Source organism: Schistocerca americana, chromosome 6 (assembly GCF_021461395.2).
Source record: "Schistocerca americana isolate TAMUIC-IGC-003095 chromosome 6, iqSchAmer2.1, whole genome shotgun sequence".
Classification (NCBI taxonomy): domain Eukaryota; kingdom Metazoa; phylum Arthropoda; class Insecta; order Orthoptera; family Acrididae; genus Schistocerca; species Schistocerca americana.
In genome coordinates this window covers 397,793,116-397,813,773 of record NC_060124.1, presented here as the reverse complement: position 1 = coordinate 397,813,773, position 20,658 = coordinate 397,793,116, and the positions used below count along the sequence as shown (strand labels likewise).

The following is a 20,658-nucleotide window of genomic DNA, read 5'->3' as shown; positions in this document are numbered from 1 at the left end:
TATAATGACGTTTTCTGTGTCAGTATTGGGGTCCATTACACTTTCCATTGAAGGACTCCAAAAACGCTTAAATCACTTTTACAAAAACCCAATAATGCGGGCGCTAGTCATCACCAATATTCACTGCCTAGCATCGGTCCCAGGGCGGGCTCTAAACAATGAAAAAATCGTGCGACGTGACACTGCCGTTGCTTAGCAATTGTCTGCTTTGAGAGTTCAAGCTATTCGGACGTGTGTCGGAGTTCTCTGAAAGGAATAGAGTGATTAAAGAGTTTGCTGCCGTTATTAGCAAACAGAAGTTACATAAGACTGTAAAAGGAGGTTAACTGTTGAAGCAAAGCAGACTTTGACGAAAAACAATGGAGGTAAGTGACCAATCCATATTCAGCTATCATAACACGTCCACGGTGAAATCTGATACTGTAGGCTACAACTTCAAAAGCTGATACTGCTGAATGCTGTGTGACCTAATCCGAGTAAGATACAGCGTGAATCCGAGCAACATCAAAGCCACTTCCAAAGTTTTTACGGGTATTTCCTTAGTATTTTGGCGTAGGAGTCTCCTCTGAATGGCGCATCACTCTGCTTCGACAGATACGCTTTACGGTGTGTGGCAGAGAGTGCTTCTGCACTCCTGCCCTCCCTCTTGTATTCGCACGTGGTACCGGGAAGGTTTCCTGTAAACAAGCCATCGTAACGACTCCAATTGTCCCGATTTCCCAGTCGTTAGCATTTCGTGAGAATATGTTGCCCATCTCTCTTCGGCATGTATGCTCTTGAAATTTTTACAGTACCATCTTCGTGGTGTACAACGACATCTTGTGGCATCTGGGGCTGGCATATGTATTGTGAGCATACTCTTAACGTTCTCGCACCTGCTCAAGAATCCTTAGTCGAATCTTCTCAGTCACTTATATTAGTCTAACAAGACAAAGGCTCCAGAGTGATCAGCAATTCTTAAAAATCGGTCAAACAAAATTTTTGTAAGCCACTTCAGTTGAGTGACACTTACGGTAGTCTCAGCATGAGCCTCTTGAGTTTCGCCAAACAAGGCGAGTGACGTATTCTTTTTCGCTAACTCAATTGAAACGAGTTTCACCAGTTCATAGTGTTCATGCAGTTATCGAGAATGCGCGCTGATAAATTTTAACTCCATCTGAGGTGTGTGCATATTCTTCCAAACAGCAGTAAACATACGTCAGAAGGAAAAATGTCTGTTAAATGGTTTGTCTGTAACCCCCCGACCCATCGCCATCTTAGATAAATTCTTCGCCATATATGGTAAGCAAACAGATCGCCTTATATCCATTGTCAATCAAATAAAAGTTTTTTGCGTTTGTAGCTTGAATGTAAAGCTACCATAGCAAAACAAGCATACCTATTAAATAACGTATTTTGTCAGCAGGTATGAACCTATTTGTCTTACTACCATTTAGACCTTTTTGTTCAGTACACAAGAAGATGGAAGTGAATTAAAATATGTGGTTAGAAGCATCTGAGAAGAATTCTAGGAATAAATAATTTAAAAAAGACAGATACGGAATCATTTTCACTATTGCCTTTTATTATCGGAATTTGCTGTTCCACTACTTAGAACCATACATTATGGGGTACGGACTTGAAGTGTTTCGTAGGACAGCGTTCATACTGAATGTCATTATCAGATTAGCATTAGTATTACCATTGACTTTCTCGAAACTTTTGTAGAAGTTTACATGTTCAGTAAAGTATGTATTACCCAAGTTTTCTTAGGCATTATAAGTTAAAGACTCTGCACCATGCATGTCGCCACTGGATGTACGTATTGATCTTCCTCCCCTCCGCAGCATTGTGCATCTAAGTACGAGACATAAGATGACAATTTAGATTTTAACAACCTGTTTGCATGTTCCTGAAACTACAATCTTCAGTATTTTATTTTGACACAACGATATATCAGTCACAAGAAAGGTGTACCGTGAGTATATTTAGTTAAATGTTCTTAAGCCTGATGCGCGTGTTCATCAGAAGATGTACGCTGCAAAGTCACCGAATTCTCTGATTCTGCTGCGGCTGCACATTGAGCTATGTTGTAACACTGATAACTATTTACAGTAAACGCAACTAGCAGTTACTTTGCGAGTCTCAAATGTCTGATCATGATATATTTGCTATCGGAATATTTACTGAAATTTGACTAATGCAATGAAAGAAACTGTTTAGCTTTGTTGGTCGTAGGAATCGTTCATTACTTAAGAGACAACCCAGAAAGAGGGATGGATATGGATGCTAACCGTGGCCGATTTACTCCATGACGCACTGCTTCACTCTATACTCTTCATCTCTCAACAAAATAATGAAAGATTTCAGTAAGATCCGGGAAGGAAGGAAGATGATGCAAAGTTGATTACTAGGGCGAAAACCATCGACTATGGATCCAAAAATTTATCACCTGATTTCTAGAGCTGCGTTGGAGCTTCAGCCTAGGCTGTGAAGTTCTACATAACAGATGCGTAAACTTGTTTTTGACGTCTCGTCGACTTTCGGATTGGGCAAAGATGTACAATTAAATGGATCATAAACTTTTTAGGGAACCAATGCCGTTTTTTAAGTGGCTAGAAGAAATGAATTAAATTTCAAGTGAGATCGCTGAATGACGGTGTGAGTAACTTTAGACGTATGAAACTCCACCAACACTACAACAGGGCTACAACTTTAGAAGAGAAATAATTTTGTGTGTTGGAATTTGCGTGAGGTCAGTCGAAGGTGCAATTCGCCGCCGATACAACAAGACGCCACCTCTGCACACGTAGATCTATTAGTAGTATACAAAATCTTTGGAAGTTGGTTGGATACGCACAGGGAAGGGCATTGGCCGGGTACGCACGTGTGATGATAAGGTCGAGCAGATCCGAGACGCGTTCACACATGTTCAGAAACGACGTCTGCATATGAAGCCTTACAAGTTGCAGTTGTTGCAGAAATTGCGTCCCGTCGACCGTTAGAGAAGATACGAGTTTAACATTTCATTGCTCCAGAATATGGCGGAGGACACTTTTCTCGAAGGACTCAACATCTCAGACGAATAGATGTTTCATCTACCTGGTAAACTGCCGCAATGTAACAATTTGGGGATCACAAAATCCTGTCGTAGTCTTCGAACACCGGAAATGAAGGTGTTTTGTTCCGTTTCTATTCGGAGTGGTTGTACACCTTTCCTTAATGCGGAGGAAACTGTGGCAGGAATGTGATACCTGAACATGTCACAACATTGGTTGTTTCCTCAACTTCACGAAGATTCGAATGACGATATTTTTATGCGTGACGGAGTCCGCCTAACTTTCACCCTAAAGTATAGAATATTTTTAAGAACACCATCCCAAAACGCTGGACTGGAAGAGGTGAACAACAAGATCTCGTTCATTCCTTTTCGCCTCCCAGGTCACAAGACGTCACACCTTCAGATTTATTTCTCTGGGAGTGCATGAAAGAAAGGGACTTCCTCCCAGCTATGGCAGCTACTCATTAGCAACAGATAAATTGTTGAAGATGTCGCTTCAGTAAACAGTGACTTGTTGATTCATGTGTAGAATGAAATGGACTACCGTTTCGATGTTTCTCCAGGAACGCATGATGCACATCTTGAGTGTATGGTGTAGTGTCTGTGCGAAGATAAAACTTTCAGCATTGCTCTATCCAGTGACGTGCAGAAAGTGTTCTGTCCGTCATAGTTCGTCTAAAATAAACAAGTGAAATCTGTTGTTTCTTTATGAATCGACCTCTATGTTCAACTGTCAAAGCTGCTTTAATCAACGCACAGTAGGCATAGTGTAAGGTGAAGAAGCCGTTAGCAGGACAGGCCACACGCACATGAGGCGTTCATTTTGTTGCACTTTTAGTATTATTATTTGGCTTGGGTTTATTTATAGATGATGCAAAAAGCTTGGTACACATCTAAACTCATATATTCAGAGAAAAAAGGGTCTAATTAGTGCGTACAATTCCGTTAAATTATCTAACTATGTCACATAGGTTCAGTATATATAGATAAGGAATTTTCACATATCAAACATAGACAGAATATAAAACAGCTTTGTTGATCCTCCTCGATTTAGAGCTTAGATTTTGTGACTAAAAGTTATTGTGGTCAGTTAGCTGCTCTGGGGACAAACAAGACCAGAACACCAAATTTAAAAAAAATCTTAAGAGACAGCTTGGTGCTCTTTATTGTTGTCATCTGGGATATAGGCTACAAGATAAATCAACGTCGTTTTTCATCCTAGTAATTTTATATTCCCACGGACGACTTTCATAGATTTTATTTATTAAACTGACAAGTCAAATATATGAAGATATTTATGTATCTACAACAAAATGTTTGTTACTTATTATATCTGAGAAAACTAACACAAAATTTTCATTCCAGGGCCTTCAGAAAGTAATTTACGCATTGCCATGGCAGGTCAAGTGACTGTTATTAAAAGCTGCATTATAGTTCCAACTTACACAAATACATGAGACTGTTTTGCATTATAATTATCAAAACTATGAAAATAACCCCCGGATCGTTTTCCCAGTTGCTCAGTTCCCCGACTACCGGAATCACACCCTCGGTCAAGGAGCCATTCCAGAACCGCTGTGTAAATTGCTTAGTCGTAGCAAAATCTTTCATCGCTGTGAATCACTTCCACGACTGCCGTCACACTGTCGTTAGTGGTCGACATGGAAGTCGATGGCCCGCCTTCCCAATCAGCATCGGCCACATCTGCGCGGCCTTGCTCAAACTGTCGGGACTACTTCACTGTGGTTGGACACAACATTGGCTTTGGCCCACATCCCACCAGAATTCACGGATAATCTGTGGGCAAATTAGACGATTTGCCCACTAAAATCGTACTGTCCCGCGTAATTCAACTTTGGAGTTGGTCGCCAGTTGCTACGCCATTTCACTGTCACACTGTGAGGCACCTGTTATCTGTTCCACGGGGAACTATGTGTCTGCAGGACACCCAGAGCGTGTACTGTCCTCCAGTAATGCCCCACTCTTCTTGCAAAGTGGTCTTAGCGAGGCGCAATGTGTGTCTTTCGTAGTTCCTTCTGCTGTTAATTATGGAGTTGCACAAAAAGTTCATTTTTTTCTCTGCAGCAAAAACATACTTTGCATTTAGCGTATTACACACATGTGAAACCCTTTCAACTGAGCAATGCGTATCATAATAGGCTTTTAGGGGTTTATTCAACACCTAATATGTAGCAAACACAGTTCTCGCAATTTCGTTTGTGTAACATAGTAACCGATTTTGTAACATTTTACGAGTTACTAGCAAGGAGTGAATCATTTAGTTTCACCTGTGTGCTTTGGAAGTTTACTTTTTGAATCTCTGCGTGTTAATTTATTTTATTAGACACAGTTCTTGCTTTTGCGTCAGAGTCTATATCACAGTTTCGTAGCTCGTATCGTTAAGGTTTTTTTTTTGTAGTGTAGTTTTCCACCATTTTTAAAAAGGATAGCGGCTGTGATTGATGTGTGCGGATGCGAGCTGACTTGGTGACACTTGGCTGTCACCTTTTGGCTGCGTTGGCTTCGATTACACAGCTTGAGGCTGCAGTGGATGGGCATCACTGTTGTGGACGGACCGTGTGGTTCCAACGGACGTCCAGTAGAACTAAAGAGTCCTCCGATCAGTCCACACTGGTGGCCAGCCCAGTTCTCGCTCGCACAGAGGTTGAACCCTCAACCATGGTCGTGTGGGTGGTCGCCTCGGGTAGGGAGGGGGATGGAGGGGGCAGTCTACGAAAGACTTCCCTGGGAGGCTAACCCAGTTAGGCTGACAAACAGATTCCAGGTGCTATCTGCGGCTGACCATGTCCCTCAGTCAGATGCAGTCGCTTGCCCTATTTCAGAGGAAATCTCTCGGGCAGCAAGATTCAGGCACTCACAAAGGGGTGTATTATTGGTAGCTGGGAGGTCCAGTGTCAGGCACGTTATAGAGACCCTTAGGGATATGACCCCCAAGGAAGGGAAGAAAGCCCATGTGCACACCAGGTGGAGAGAATCCAGACATGGCACGTGTCCTTCTGGATGCCATGAAGATCACAGAGTGCAGCCAACTGCAGGTGGCTAATAGAAAGTACTGATGCTCTAATCGTTACAGGCACTTAAATTTATGCTCAGTCGACATTTTTTGCGTAGAATCGAACTGTGTTTAAAAAGGATAGCCTAAATACAGCTGGTGGTGGCGTGTTTGTTGCTGTTAGAAGCAGTTTATATAGTACCGAAATTGAAGAAGATAGTTCCTGTGAGTTAGTATGGGTGCATGTCATTCGTGGCAGACGGAATAAAATAATAACGGGATCGTTTTACCGACCTCCCAGCTGCAATAATACACTTGCTGAAAGGTTGAAAGAAAACTTCAGTCTAATTTCAAACACGTACCCGACTCATGCAGTTACTGTTGTTGGTGACTTCAACTTGCCCTCGATATGTTGGTGAAACTACATGTTTAAATCTGAAGGTACGCATGAAAATCATCCGAAATTGTGCTAAACGCATTCTCTGAAAATTATGTCGACTAATTAGTTGATCAACCAATTAGAATTCTAAATGACTGTAAAAACAGTGTCTACCTCTTAGCAGCAAATAATTCTGAGCTAGTAACGAGCACCAAAGCGGGTATAGCAATTAGTGAACACAGGGTTGTCGTAGAGAGCCAAAAATACTTCTATTCAAAAAAACAGATAAATATTCGCTTCACGCTTTCCTGAGAGACAATTTCCTTTCCTTCTTACTTAACAATGTAAGCGTACACCAGATATAGCTTGAATTCAAACAAATAGCATCGATAGCAATTGAAAGATTTATAGCAAACAAATCAAAAAACGGCTACACAAAACAGGTCATAATACCGCTGCAGAAATAACGAAAAGAGCATGCCAAACATAAACGGACGCAAAACACTCAATATTGCCGATCTTTTACAAAAGCTCGAAATTTAGTGCGGATATCAATATGTTAGTTACCACAACGGACCTTTGTCTCGAAACCTGGCAGAAAATCCAAAGTGATTTCGCTCATATGTAAAGTATCTAGCGGGAAGACACAATCAATTTTTTTTCTGCGCGATAGCAAAGGAAATAGTATCGATGACAGTGCTACCAAAGCAGAGTTGCTAAACACAGCCCGCCGAATTTCCTTCAACAAAGAAGACGGATTAAATATTCCATAATTCGAATCAAGACACAGCTGCCAACATGAATAACTTAGCATTAAATGGACTCGGAATAGTGAAGCAACTCAAATCATTTAATAAAAGCAAGTTCTCCGGTCCGGAATGTATGCGAATTAAGTTCCTACGACAGCATGCTGATGCAATAGTTCCACAATTAAGAATATAAACAACTGCCCTCTCGACGAAAGATCGGAACACAAGGACAGGAAAATTTCGTTGGTCACACTAATACTCAAGATAAGCAATAGGAGTAATCCACTAAATTACAGGACCCTACCAATAACGTCGAGAGGCAGTAGGATTATGGAACATATATTGTGATCGAACCTTTACCTCGAAGATTTAAAAAACATCGTTCTTATGAAACACAAGTAGCTCTATACACAGACATGTGTTGAGTGCTATCTACAAAGGATTTCATATTGATTCCGTTTCTCTAGATTTCCAGAAGGCTTCTGACACCGTACTTCACAAGTGCCTTGTAATCAAATAGCGTGCTTATTTAATATCGCCTCACTTATGCAAGTGGATACGTGAGTTATTGTCAGAGAAGTCACAGTTTCTAGTAGACCGAGCGAGACTGCGCAGTGGTTAGCACACTGGACTCGCATTCGGGAGGACGACGGTTCAAACTCGCGCCCGGAAATCCATAATTATATTTTCCGTATTTTGTTTCCTTTCAAAGGTCACGAACGATTTCCTTCCCCATCCTTCCCTAATCTGAACCTGTGCCCCGTCTCTAACTACGTCGCTGTCGACCGGACGTTAAACACTAATCTCCTCCTCCTCATAGTTCTTAGTTGCTGACAAATTTATCAAGTAAAAGTGAAGTGATTTCTGGCGTTGCTTGCAGATGATGCTGTCGTATATCGTGTGGCAAAGTCATCAGAAGATCAAAACCAATTGCAAAACGATTTAGATAAGATATCCGTATAGTTCGAAATTTGGCAGTTGACCCCTAATAATCATAAATGTGTGGCCATCTACATGAGTGCTAAAAGAAATCCATTAAATTTCGGTTACACGATAAAACAGTTAATTCTAAAGGCCTTAAATTCAGCTAAGTACCAAGGAATCACAATTACCAACAACGCAAATAGGAAAGAACACACAGTAAATATAACACTCAGATAATGTTGTGGGGAAGTTCAACTAAAGACTGCGTTTTATTGGCAGAACACTTTGAAGATGTAACGGATCTACTAAAGAGACTGCCTACACAACGGTTATCCGTTATCTTTTGAAGTACTGCTGCGCTGTGTGGGATCCTTAACCAGATAGAATGATTGGAGTAATCGAGAAAGTTTAATGGAGGGCAAAACGTTTTGTACTATCCAAACATAGGGGGCAGAGTGTCACGGACATTATACGAGATTTGGGATCGGCATCATTAAATCATAAGCATTTCTCGTTGCGGCGGGACCTAATCACGAAATTTCAGTCACCAGCTTGCTCCTCCAAATGCAAAAATATTTTGTTGACCCCAACATACATTGGGAGAAAAGACCATGTTGATAAAATAAGGGAATTCAGAGTTCGCTCGGAAAGGTATACGTGTTCGTTTTTTCTCCACATTGTTTGAGAGTGGAATAACAAGAGTTATTGTAAAGGTGGTTCGATGAACCTTCTGTCACGGATTTAAGTGTGATTTGCAGAGTATTCATGAAGATGTCGATATAGATGTATACAACGAAAGTTTGAAACTGAGGGTCCTAATTTAGACCCTCAGCTTCAAACATTCGTTGTATATAAGAGTCAGACCCAGCCATAGACCTAGCCAATGGTGGGGAGGCTTGCGTGGCTCAGCGATACACATAGCCCTACCGTAGGTGCAACCACAATGGAGGGGTATCTGTTGAGAGGCCAGACGAATGTATGGTTCCTGAAGAGGGGCAGTAGTTGCAGGGGCAACAGTCTGGATGATTACCTTATCTGGCCTTGTAACACTAACCCAAACGGCCTTGCTGTGCTGGTACTGCGAACGGCTGAATGCAAGGGGAAAATACGGCCGTAATTTTTCCCGAGGGCATGCAGCTTTACTGTATGGTTAAATGATCACGGCGTCCTCTTGGGTAAAATATTCTGGAGGTAAAATAGTCCCCCGTTCGGATATCCGGGCGGGGACTACTAAAGAGGACGCCGTTATCAGGAGAAAGAAAACTGGCGTTCTGCAGATCAGAGCGTGGAATGTCAGATCCCTTAATCAGGCAGGTAGGTTAGAAGATTTAAAAAGGGAAATGGATAGGTTAAGGTTAGATATAGTGGGAATTAGCGAATTTCGGTGGCAGGAGGAACAAGACGTCTGGTCAGGTGAATACAGGGTTATAAATACAAAATCAAATAGGGGTAATGCAAGAGCAGGTTTAATATTGAATTAAAAAAATAGGAGTGCGGATAAGCTACTACAAACAGCATAGTGAACGCATTATTGTGGCCAAGATAGACAAGACGCCCACGCCTACTTCAGTAGTACAAGTTTTGTTGTGGTTGGCAGGAGAGCCAACATCGTGTTACTAGAGGAGGCCGAAATGCACGCATTTTAGCTCACGTAGGCTGGCGTGAGGTCTGGAACAGGACAAGGAAATTAGAATTTAAAAACGGACGTAGCTGGTGGAATACTTAACTTTAATCCATTAATGATGAACGTCGCTCTTGACGGTTCATGATTCACAATATCAATAGTAACTGAATATGGCACCTTGCCAGGTCGCAGCAAATGACGTAGCTGAAGGCCATGCTAAACTATCGTCTCAGCAAATGAGAGCGTATTTTGTCAGTGAACAATCGCTAGCAAAGTCGGTTGTACAACTGGGGCGAGTGCTAGGAAGTCTCTCTACACCTGCCGTGTGGCGGCGATCGGTCTGCAATCACTGATAGTGGCGACACGCGGGTCCGACGTATACTACCAGACCGCGGCTGATTTAAAGGCTACCACCTAGCAAGTGTGGTGTCTGGCGGTGACACCACATTCCTCCCCGGAAAATCGGCGTACGGTTGTGGTATAAGGCTTCCGCCTGGCGTGGGGAGGACCCCATGTTCACGTATGCGACAAGGTGGGGAGCCTAACAACAGGCGAGGCTGTGCCACCCGCACCCTGCCATTCGGACCGTGGGAAGCTAGGAAACGCCTGAAAACCTGCTCCGGGGTGCACGCCAACATGCGGTGTATGCGCCCGCAGAGAGACAGGAGGGGCCGAAGGGTCGACCTCCATCGGGCCGGGGCACCCGACGGGCGAAGACGACACATGGTCTGGAGTGGGCAAGAGTTCCATGTCGGAGGACAACTGGTCTCAGGAAGCGATCGGCGGCGCGTGACCCAGGGAGGCGCCCGGCGGCTGCAGCGAAGCGTCCACTGCGGGCGTCGCCAGCGGGAGAACAGGCGGCGGCGGCGGCGCGTCGCCATGGGGCAAAATGGAAGGCAGCGTCGGTAACACCTGGGGTTGAGGCGAGCCAGTAGATGGGTGCCCAGGGCGCTGACCGGACGGCACCATCGCTGAAAGCAGACGGGGAACGGGAGATCCCGTGCGACGACAGAGGCGCAGCTGATTGAGATGCCGACACAACTCACCAGAGGCTCCCAAAACCAGATACATAGCGCGGCCGAGGCAGCGAAGAATGCGCCCTTCGAGCCAACGCCGTGAACCTCGATGGTGGCGATAGTAGACAACGTCGCCTGGAGCAAAAGCAGGTTTCTGCCGCTGCACAGGAACCTGATGCGGCGGATGTAGCAAAGACACCAAGGTTCGATGATGATGACCGTGGAGCAACTCAGCCGGCGAGCGACCATCTCTGGGCTGAGAGCGATACGAGGACAAAAAGAGCAATAACGCGTCCTCCTGAGAATGCGACTCTTTCAACTTCAACATCTGTGACTTGAAAGTCCTGACCAATCGTTCAGCGGCACCGTTTAACTGCGGCGAAAACGGCGCGGACGTCAGATGTTTAATACCATTGGCCTTGCAGAATGACTGAAATTCTGCGGACATGAATTGTGGGCCATTGTCGGAAACAATAGTCTGTGGAAGACCTTCAATGCAAAAGATAGCAGATAGCGCTTAGATGGTGGCAGATGACGTCGTGGAAGACATCCGGACAACAAAAGGAAACTTACTGAATGAATCTACCACAACCAACCATCGAGCATTCAAGAATGGACCAGCAAAATCGATGTGTAAGCGTTGCCAAGGGGAAGTGGCTTTTGGCCATGCAAAGAATTTCTGCGGTGGTGCTGATTGTTGTTTGGCACACACCATGCAAGAAGAGCACATATTCGTAATCGCGGCATCGATTCCGAACCAAGTACAGTGCTGACGAGCAAGTTGTTTCGTTCTCACTATACCCCAATGTCCTTGGTGGAGAAGCTGTAAGACAGAGGACTGTAACTAACGTGGTACCGCGACCCTGGACTGATCATTATCAGAACGCAACAGCAAAACACCACGTCGTACAAAAAGTCTCTCCTGGTGAGCAAAAAATCGGCGAATCAACGGATCCCCGATCCCTGACTTTGACAAGGGCCATTGCGTAGGAACAAAACGCAGAATGGTATCAAGGACAGGGTCGGCAGCTGTGGCTGTAGCTACACACCGAAAATCAATCGGAAACAATTCTACCACGTCATCGGTTTCCGCATCAATGAACATGCAGGCAAGTTCGGAGGAATCGAATGCCCTATCCTCAGCAACAGGCAAGTGGGACAACGCATCGGCGTTTCCGTGCTTAGCAGTGGACCGATACAAGATATCGTAGCGGTACTGCGAGAGGAAAATAGACCAGCGAATGAATTTCTGCGCCGTACGTTGAGGTACAGGCTTGGTAGGATGAAAAAGCGATGTCAAAGGTTTGTGGTCCATGATTATGGTAAAGTGACGATCATACAAGAAATCATGAAACTTTGTAACACCAAATACGAGAGCCAATGCTTCTTTCTCGATTTGTGAATAATTTCTTTGCGCAGACGAGAGCAATTTGGACGCAAAGGCAATAAGAGCGATCGTGCGATCCATCTTTGTGTGCAAGCATAGCACCGATCGCGAAATCCGATGCATCCACCATCAACAAAAGGGGCTTCTGGGGATCGAATGGTGTAAGGCAAGTATTGGAAAGCAACGCCGATTTCAACTGGCGAAAGGCGCGTTCGCATTCCGTCGTCCACATGAACGGAACACCTTTACGGCCTAAGCGATGAAGCGGAGCTGAAATGGAAGATGCATGTGGCACATATCTGTTATAGTAATTTATTTTTCCCAGCACACTCTGTAGCTGCTTCAACTTCTGCGGCGAAGGCAGGTCTTGTATGGCACGAAGGTGCGTGGGACTGGGATGTATGCCTTGGGCATTGAGTACATGTCCCAGGTATGGCAAATCACGAGTAAAAAACAGACATTTCTCCTTCCGCAAGCGAAGACCATTTTGTCGCAAGACCTGAAATAATGTTCTGAGATTGGCCAAATGTTCTTCTTCTGTCTTTCCGGAGATCACAATATCGTCCAGATAAGTTGCTGCAGTAGGGACCGACGCACATACAGTTTGTAGATATTGCTGAAACAATGCAGGAGCGGATGCACACCCAAATGGCAGTCGTTTGAATTGATACAACCCAAGATGCGTGTTAACCACCAAAACGCGCTGGGATTCTTCGTCCACCGGTACTTGCAAGTACGCATCTGCGAGGTCCAACTTCGAAAGACATTTACCTGGGCACAGTTTGTCAAAAAGATCTACCGGGCGGGGTAAAGGAAAAGTTGCAATCACTAGTTGTGAATTCACTGTTGCCTTGAAGTCCACACAAAGTCTCAATTTTCCCAACGGTTTTAGCAAAATTACTACGGGTGATGCCCAGAGAGAAGCCTGCACATGTTCAATTACACCTTGTGATTCCAAATCGTGTAATGTTTTTGCGACCTCATTACACAATGCGTGGGAAAGATTGCGCGCTCTGAAAAATTTCGGTTGCGCGTTTACTTTCAGTTCCAAATGTGCTTTACAGTTCTTAGCGCAACCAAGGCCCGGTGCAAAAATGTCTGCAAATTCTTCACAGAGACGAGAAACACTGTCTGAAGGCACAGTCTGGTTCACTGATAGGACCTGATTTACTATAGACAAGTTAAACAACTGAAATAAATCGAAACCAAACAAGTTCACTGCAGAAGAAGAACGAATGACGTAAAATGACACAAGTTTTGTTTGTCCTTTGTATGTTGCAAGAAGGCTACACTGTCCTAACACAGGGATCTCTTAACCTGAATAGCTGTTTGACTTAACATTTGCAGCATGCAACGGAGGTGTGCCCAGCTGTTTGTACATGTCTTGATTGATCAGAGAAAACTGCAGCTCTGGTATCGAGCTGGAATGGTATCACTTTGCTGTTAATGTCCAAGTCTACAAAGAGTTTATTGTCCTCCTGACGACAAGAGCGACTGTCTCGTGCAACGTGAACTGACACTGGTACATAATCATTTGAGACTTGACGGGATTTCTGGCGATGTCGACGCACACTATTTGTGGGACGAACACAGTCACTGTTAGAGAGAGTGGCACTGGGCGAAGTGGAATGAACTACATGAATTTCCATGGGTGAAGTTTCGCGAGCCTGAGTATCCTTGGTTCGATTCCGATTCCGGCGTGAAGCAAAGGGCCTGGAATGGTTTTGAGCTTCCGACCTGAGCTTTTTCTGGTAAACACTCTGAACATGTCCTTTTTTATTACAGTAAATGCAAATAGCTTGGCGTGATGGGCAATTCTCACGCGAATGTCTAGTAGCGCACTGCGGGCATGATTTTAGCACTGTATTTGCTTGCCTGCGCAGCACACGTGGCTGAGATCCTGGTGGCAGCGGCGCGGCTGGGTGCGAGGGCTGTTTACAGCTCCGTGCAGCTCGTCCGGCGGGCCAGTTAACCTGACACCCGGGTGGTGAAGTTTCAAATGATTCCTGAGCAAAGTCAAGTGTTTCCTGCCGATCCAATATGCCCAGTACTTGTTGAAGGGAGGGATTGACTAGTTTCAAAATCTGTTCCCTTATACGAACATCAGAAACGTTCTGTGCAATTGCATCACTTACCATATTGTCTGAATAAGGGAGTCCACATTGACACTCAAAAGCACAATCCCTAGTAAGGCCTTTCAAGGTTGCAACCCACTCTCGATTAGTCTGACCTGCCATATGTTTTGCACGAAAGAAGGTATACCGTTTTGCAACTACATTGACTGATTCTTTGAAATATGCATCTAATGCAGACAAAATTTCTTCTTAGGACAGAGTTGCTACAGCGCGTTGGGGAAATAATTTGACTATCACATAGTACATGTTCACCCCGACTGATGACAACAAAAAAGGCTGCCGCTCGTTACCGTGAAATCTATAGGCGGCGAGATGGAATCCAAATTGGCGTGACCACTCCGTCCAGCTTTCCAGTGCAGCATCAAAAGGTCAAAAAGTTGGTGCAACAGCGTGTTGTGGCTGCGTTAGCGGTGGAGCGGCGGCTGCCGCATCGTTTTGCATTGCACGTTGACCCTGGACAAGCTGTCCAAGGACATCCAGTAATGCCTGCGTCTGTTGATTCTGTAAGTGATAAAATTCGGACAGTACATCTGGAGATTGTGGCGAAGCCATTACACAAGTAAATCAGGGCAGTATACATAAGAACGCGGTTTTGCCTCCTCGCCAATGTTGAGGTTGGCAGGAGAGCCAACACTGTGTTACTAGAGGAGGCCAAAATGCACGCATTTTAGCTCACGCAGGCTGGCGTGAGGTCTGGAACAGGACAAGGAAATTAGAATTTAGAAAAACGGACGTAGCTGGTGGAATACATAACTTTAATCCATTAATGATTAAGGTCGCTCTCGACGGTACATGATTCACAATATCAATAGTAACTGAATATGGCGCCTTGCTAGGTCGTAGCAAATGACGTAGCTGAAGGCTATGCTAAACTATTGTCTCGGCAAATGAGAGCGTATTTTGTCAGTGAACCATCGCTAGCAAAGTCGGTTGTACAACTGGGGCGCGTGCTAAGAAGTCTCTCTAGACCTGCCGTGTGGCGGCGCTCGGTCTGCAATCACTGATAGTGGCGACACGCGGGTCTGACGTATACTACCGGACCGTGACCGATTTAAAGGCTACCACCTAGCATGTGTGGTGTCTGGCGGTGACACCTAAAGTTTATATGCCAACTAGCTCTACAGATGATGAGGAAATTGATGAAATGTATGTTGAGATAAAAGAAATTATTCAGGTAGTAAAGGGAGACGAAAGTTTACTAGACATGAGTGCACTGGAATTCAACAGTAGGAAAAGGAAGTGAAGGAAACGTAGTAGGAGAATATGGATTAGGGCTAAGAAATGAAAGAGGAAGCCACCTGTTAGAATTTTGCACAGAGCATAACTTAATTGTGGTGTCACCGCCAGACACCACACTTGCTGGGTGGTAGACTTTAAATCGGCCGCGGTCCGGTAGTATACGTCGGACCCGCGTGTCGCCACTGTCAGTGATTGCAGACCGAGCGCCGCCACACGGCAGGTCTAGAGGGACTTCCTAGCACTCGCCCCAGTTGGACAGCCGACTTTGCTAGCGATGGTTCACTGACAAATTACGCTCTCAATTGCCGAGACGATAGTTAGCATAGCCTTCAGCTACGTCATTTGCTACGACCTAGCAAGGCGCCATTATCATTTGCTATTTATCTTGTGATGCATGTACCATCAGACCGATGTTCACCAATTATGGATTAAAGTTAAGTATTCCAGCAGCTACGTACTATTTTTGCTACTATAAATTCCTTGTCCTGTTCCAGACCTAACGCCAGCCTGCGTGAGCTTAAACGCGTGCCTTTCGTCTTCCTGTCATAGTGGATTGGCTGTCTTGCCAGCCCACAACATTAATCATAGCAAATACTTGGTTGAGGAATTATGAAAGAAGGTTGTATACATGGAAGAACCCTGGAGATACTAGAAGGATTCAACCCTGGAGATGCTAGAAGGATTCAGATAGATTATATAATGGTAAGACAGAGATTTAGGAACCAGGTTTTAAATAGTAAGACATTTCCAGGGGAAGATGTGGACTCTGGCCACAATCTATTGGTTATGAACTGTAGATTAAAACTGAAGATACTGCAAAAAGGTGGGAATTTAAGGAGATGGGACATGGGTAAACTGAAAGAACCAGAGGTTGTACAGAGTTTCAGGGAGAACATAAGGGAACAATTGACAGGAATGGGGGAAAGAAATACAGTAGGAGAAGAATGGGTAGCTTTCAGGGATGAAATAGTGATGGCAGCAGAGGGTCAAGTAGGTAAAAAGACGAGGGCTAGTAGAAATCCTTGGATAACGGAAGAGATACTGAATTTAACTGATGAAAGGAGAAAATACAAAAATGCAGTAAATGAAGCAGGCAAAAAGGAATACAAACGTCTCAAAATTGAGATCGACAGGAAGTGCAAAATGGCTAAGCAGGGATGGCTAGAGGACAAATGTAAGAATGTAGAGGCTTATCTCACGAGGGGTAAGATAGATACTGCCTACAGGAAAATTAAAGAGACCTTTGGAGAAAAGAGAACCATTTGTATGAATATCAAGAGCTAAGATGGAATCCCAGCAAAGAACGGAAAGCAGAAAGGTGCAAGGAGTATATAGAGGGTCTATACAGGGGCGATCTTCTTGAGGACAATATTATGGAAATGGAAGAGGATGTAGACGGAGATGAAATGGGAGATATGATACTGCGTGAAGAGTTTGACAGAGCACTGAAAGACCTAAGTCAAAACAAGGCCCCGGGAGCAGACAACATTCCATTAGAACTACTGACAGCCTTGGGAGAGCCAGTCCTGACAAAACTCTACCATCTGGTGAGGAAGATGTATGAGACAGGCGAAATACCCTCAGACTTCAAGAAGAATATAATAATTCTATCCCAAAGAAAGCAGGTGTTGACAGATGTGAAAATTACCGAACTATCAGCTGCAAAACACTAACACGAATTCTTTACAGACGAATGGAAAAACTGGTAGAAGCTGACCTCGGGGAAGATCAGTTTGGATCCCGTAGAAATGTTGGAACACGTGAAGCAGTACTGACCCTACGACTTATCTTAGAAGAAAGATTAAGGAAAGGAAAACCTACGTTTCTAGCATTTGTAGACATAGAGAAAGCTTTTGACAATGTTGACTGGAATACTCTCTTCCAAAATCTGAAGGTGGCAGGGTAAAATACACGGAGCGAAAGGTTATTTACAATTTGTACAGAAAGCAGATGGCAGTTATAAGAGTCGAGGGACATGAAAGGGAAGCAGTGGTTGGGAAGGGAGTGAGACAGGGTTGCAGCCTCTCCCCGATGCTATTCAATCTGTATATTGAGCAAGCAGTAAAGGAAACAAAAGAAAAGTTCGGACTAGGCATTAAAATCCATGGCGGAGAAGTAAAAACTTTGAGGTTCGCCAATGACATTGTAATTCTGTGAGAGACAGCAAAGGACTTCGAAGATCAATTGAACGAAATCAACAGTGTCTTGAAAGGAGGGTATAAGATGAACATCACCAAAAGCTAAACGAGGATAATGGAATGTAGTCGAATTAAGTCGTGTGAAGCTGAGGGAATTAGATTAGGAAATGCGACACTTAAAGTAGTAAAGGAGTTTTGCTATTTGGGGAGCAAAATTACTGACGATGGTCGAAGCAGAGAGGATATCAAATGTAGACTGGCAATGGCAAGGAAAGCGTTTCTGAAGAAAATAAATTTGTTTGGGTGTAAGTATGAGAAATAACGACACGATCTTCAGTGTTCTAATTTGAATACACTGATATATAAACAACATGAAAGGCGTGACTGAAATATAATTATGTAAACGTGCTTAAGTGTGATGTGCATATAAATTACAAGATATGCAAGTACACAAAAAGAGCTGAGAGCCCACAGAATTTCCTCATTCTGCGACGGGAGCAAATTGAGCACTGGTGTAACACGGATGAGGACACACAGCAAACGCAACTAAAAGTTATTTTTCGAATCCCAAATGTTTGATCATTGAATTATTCATTAAAAGAAACTGATTAGGGTTATTGCTACTAGGGTACGTCTAGTACCTGAGGGAGACAACATCAACTCAGGAAGCGTGGATGGATATGAATGCTAAACCTTGGCCGTTTTACCCTATAAGGCATTCGTGTATTCTTCACTCTTCAACTCTAAATAAAACAGTGAATGATTTTAGTAGGCTGAAGGAAGGAATTATCATGATGCAGACTTGATTACTCTGTATCCAAGCTATCGATTAAGGATCCAAAAAGTTGCCATCTGATTAAAGTTATTTGTAGAGCCGCGCTCAAACTTCATCCTACTTTGTGATGAACTAGATAAGTAGAAACGGAATTTTGGTTTTAATTTCTCCACATCGTTCAGATCGGACAAAAGTGTACCATTAAATGGTTCATAACCTTTTCAGGTGAACCATTCCGGCACCTGCTTGAGGTGGACTGAGAAAATGAACAAAATTCAAGTGAGAACGTTGAATGAGGTACTCAGCAGCTCAAGATGTATGAAACTCAAATGCTTTAACCACTTCGCCAACACGGCCTACTCTTCTTTCTCGTCCATAACTCAAAGAATACATTGTATCTCTTTAAGACATCAGATGTGGGCTGTAGGCACTGCTAGGCATTAGATATATTTGACGCACCGGTTTGCTTTCCCTCTTGGGGTCGTTTATCTAACGACATTCCTGTTAGTCCTCCCATATTCAGCTCCCAAATCAGCTTTAATAGGCTGTGAGGAGGGGGGGGGGGGGGGGGACACAGACAGACTCTTTATTTTGTTGCTGTCTTATTATTGTTATTATTGCTATATTATCGCTTATCAAACGTAGTCCGAAAACACGAAGTAGTATTAAAGAGAGAATGAAAGGCGTACACACAGATATTAACAAGAGTATTCACTTACAAATAACAACCCATATTTCATATAAAGACACTATTATTTCCTGTAACCCAAATAACGGCTTTCTCGAATGACACCTCAGGTTGGCTGCCGCATTATAAAATCAACTTCATTCCATATTTCGGCGATCCAGCTGTTCTCCATCTTTATCAGAACGCTGATGCTGAGTTCTGTTGAAAATTGATGCCAAGGTTGCAGGTCTTCGTAATATACAGGTCTCTGAGGAGACTTTCGATACTCATTATTCTGGGAAAGCATAAATTTCAAACAGGAACTTTATATGTCCTCCTCGGTTCTGAGCTTGGGTTTCGCGAATGAAAACTTTTTATTGGTTGTCAATGAAATGTTCTGGGACTGAATAAAACTGAGCTACCAAATTTTAAAAAATTCTTGTGAATCGTAAGAGTAGTAGGGGATTCAGATTCATATATGCTACATAATTCATCAAATTTGTTTTTTATCCTAATAAAAACTTTGTTTCACGGTTTATCTTTAGAGACATTGTTTGTAATCTGACAACTGAAATACATAAACATATTTACGTAAGTATCGCAAAATGTTAATTAATAATTATGTCATAAAATACTATAAAAAAATTTTACACTCTAGCGCCGTCAGAAAGTAAGTTGCACGTTGTTATGTCACGCCGAGTGAATTATATTGATTGCTACATTAAACTTCAAACGGTCACAGATACACGACAATGTTTTGCACCATAGTTATCAAATCTCTGTAAACAAGACTCGAAACGTTTTAACAGTCGCTTACTATAGAAATCCGCCATTGTAGGACAGCTGTGTAAATGTCTTCAACGTCGTAAAATCTGTAATTTGCGTGAATCTGTTCCTGGATACCTTCACATTGTCGTCTGTGGTAGACGAACAAGTCGATGGCCTCCCTTAGTGATCAGCATGACCTTCATCTGTCCGGCTTTGATCAAACCATTGGCAAAATTTCACTTTTCCTGAACACGGTATTAAATGTGGTCCATACAGCGTCAGCATTCACGGTTAATCTGTGTGTCAGACGTTATGCCCACGTCAAACTTGGAGTTAGTGTCCATTTGTCGCGCGATTTCACTCTCGCTTCTTATCCGTATCTCTGAAGAACTGTGTCTGCAGGACACCCAGAACAAGTACTGTCTTCTGACAACGCGTCACACTTGTTGCACAAGCATGGGCCGATATGTGTCACTTACTTTTCCAAGTCCCTATATATAAGCTCCTTTATACTCTTTCTTCTATTTGCTATCTCTCTCTCTCTCTCTCTCTCTCTGTCTCCGTCCCAACAGGCCATGAAGGCCCAACGGTACCGACCGGCCGCCGTATCATCCTCAACCCACAGGCGTCGCTGGATGCGGATGAGGAGGGGCATGTGGTCAGCACACCGCTCTCCCGGCCATATGTCAGTTTACAAGGCCGGAGCCGCTACTTCTCAAACAAGTAGCTCTTCAGTTTGCCTCACAGGGGCTGAGTGAACCCTGCTTGCCAACAGCGATCGGCAGACCTCATGGTCGCCCATCC

At 43.7% G+C, this 20,658-nt stretch overlaps 1 protein-coding gene across 1 annotated transcript in view; it reads left to right on the top strand.

Annotated features, from left to right (window-relative positions):
* Positions 1–359: 359 nt before the first annotated feature.
* LOC124620168 overlaps positions 360–20,658 on the top strand; it is a 40,775-nt gene continuing 20,476 nt past the window's right edge. The window contains exon 1 of the mRNA XM_047146838.1: positions 360–365. Coding sequence (XP_047002794.1) covers positions 360–365 — 6 coding nt within the window. The remainder of the gene's footprint in view (positions 366–20,658) is intronic.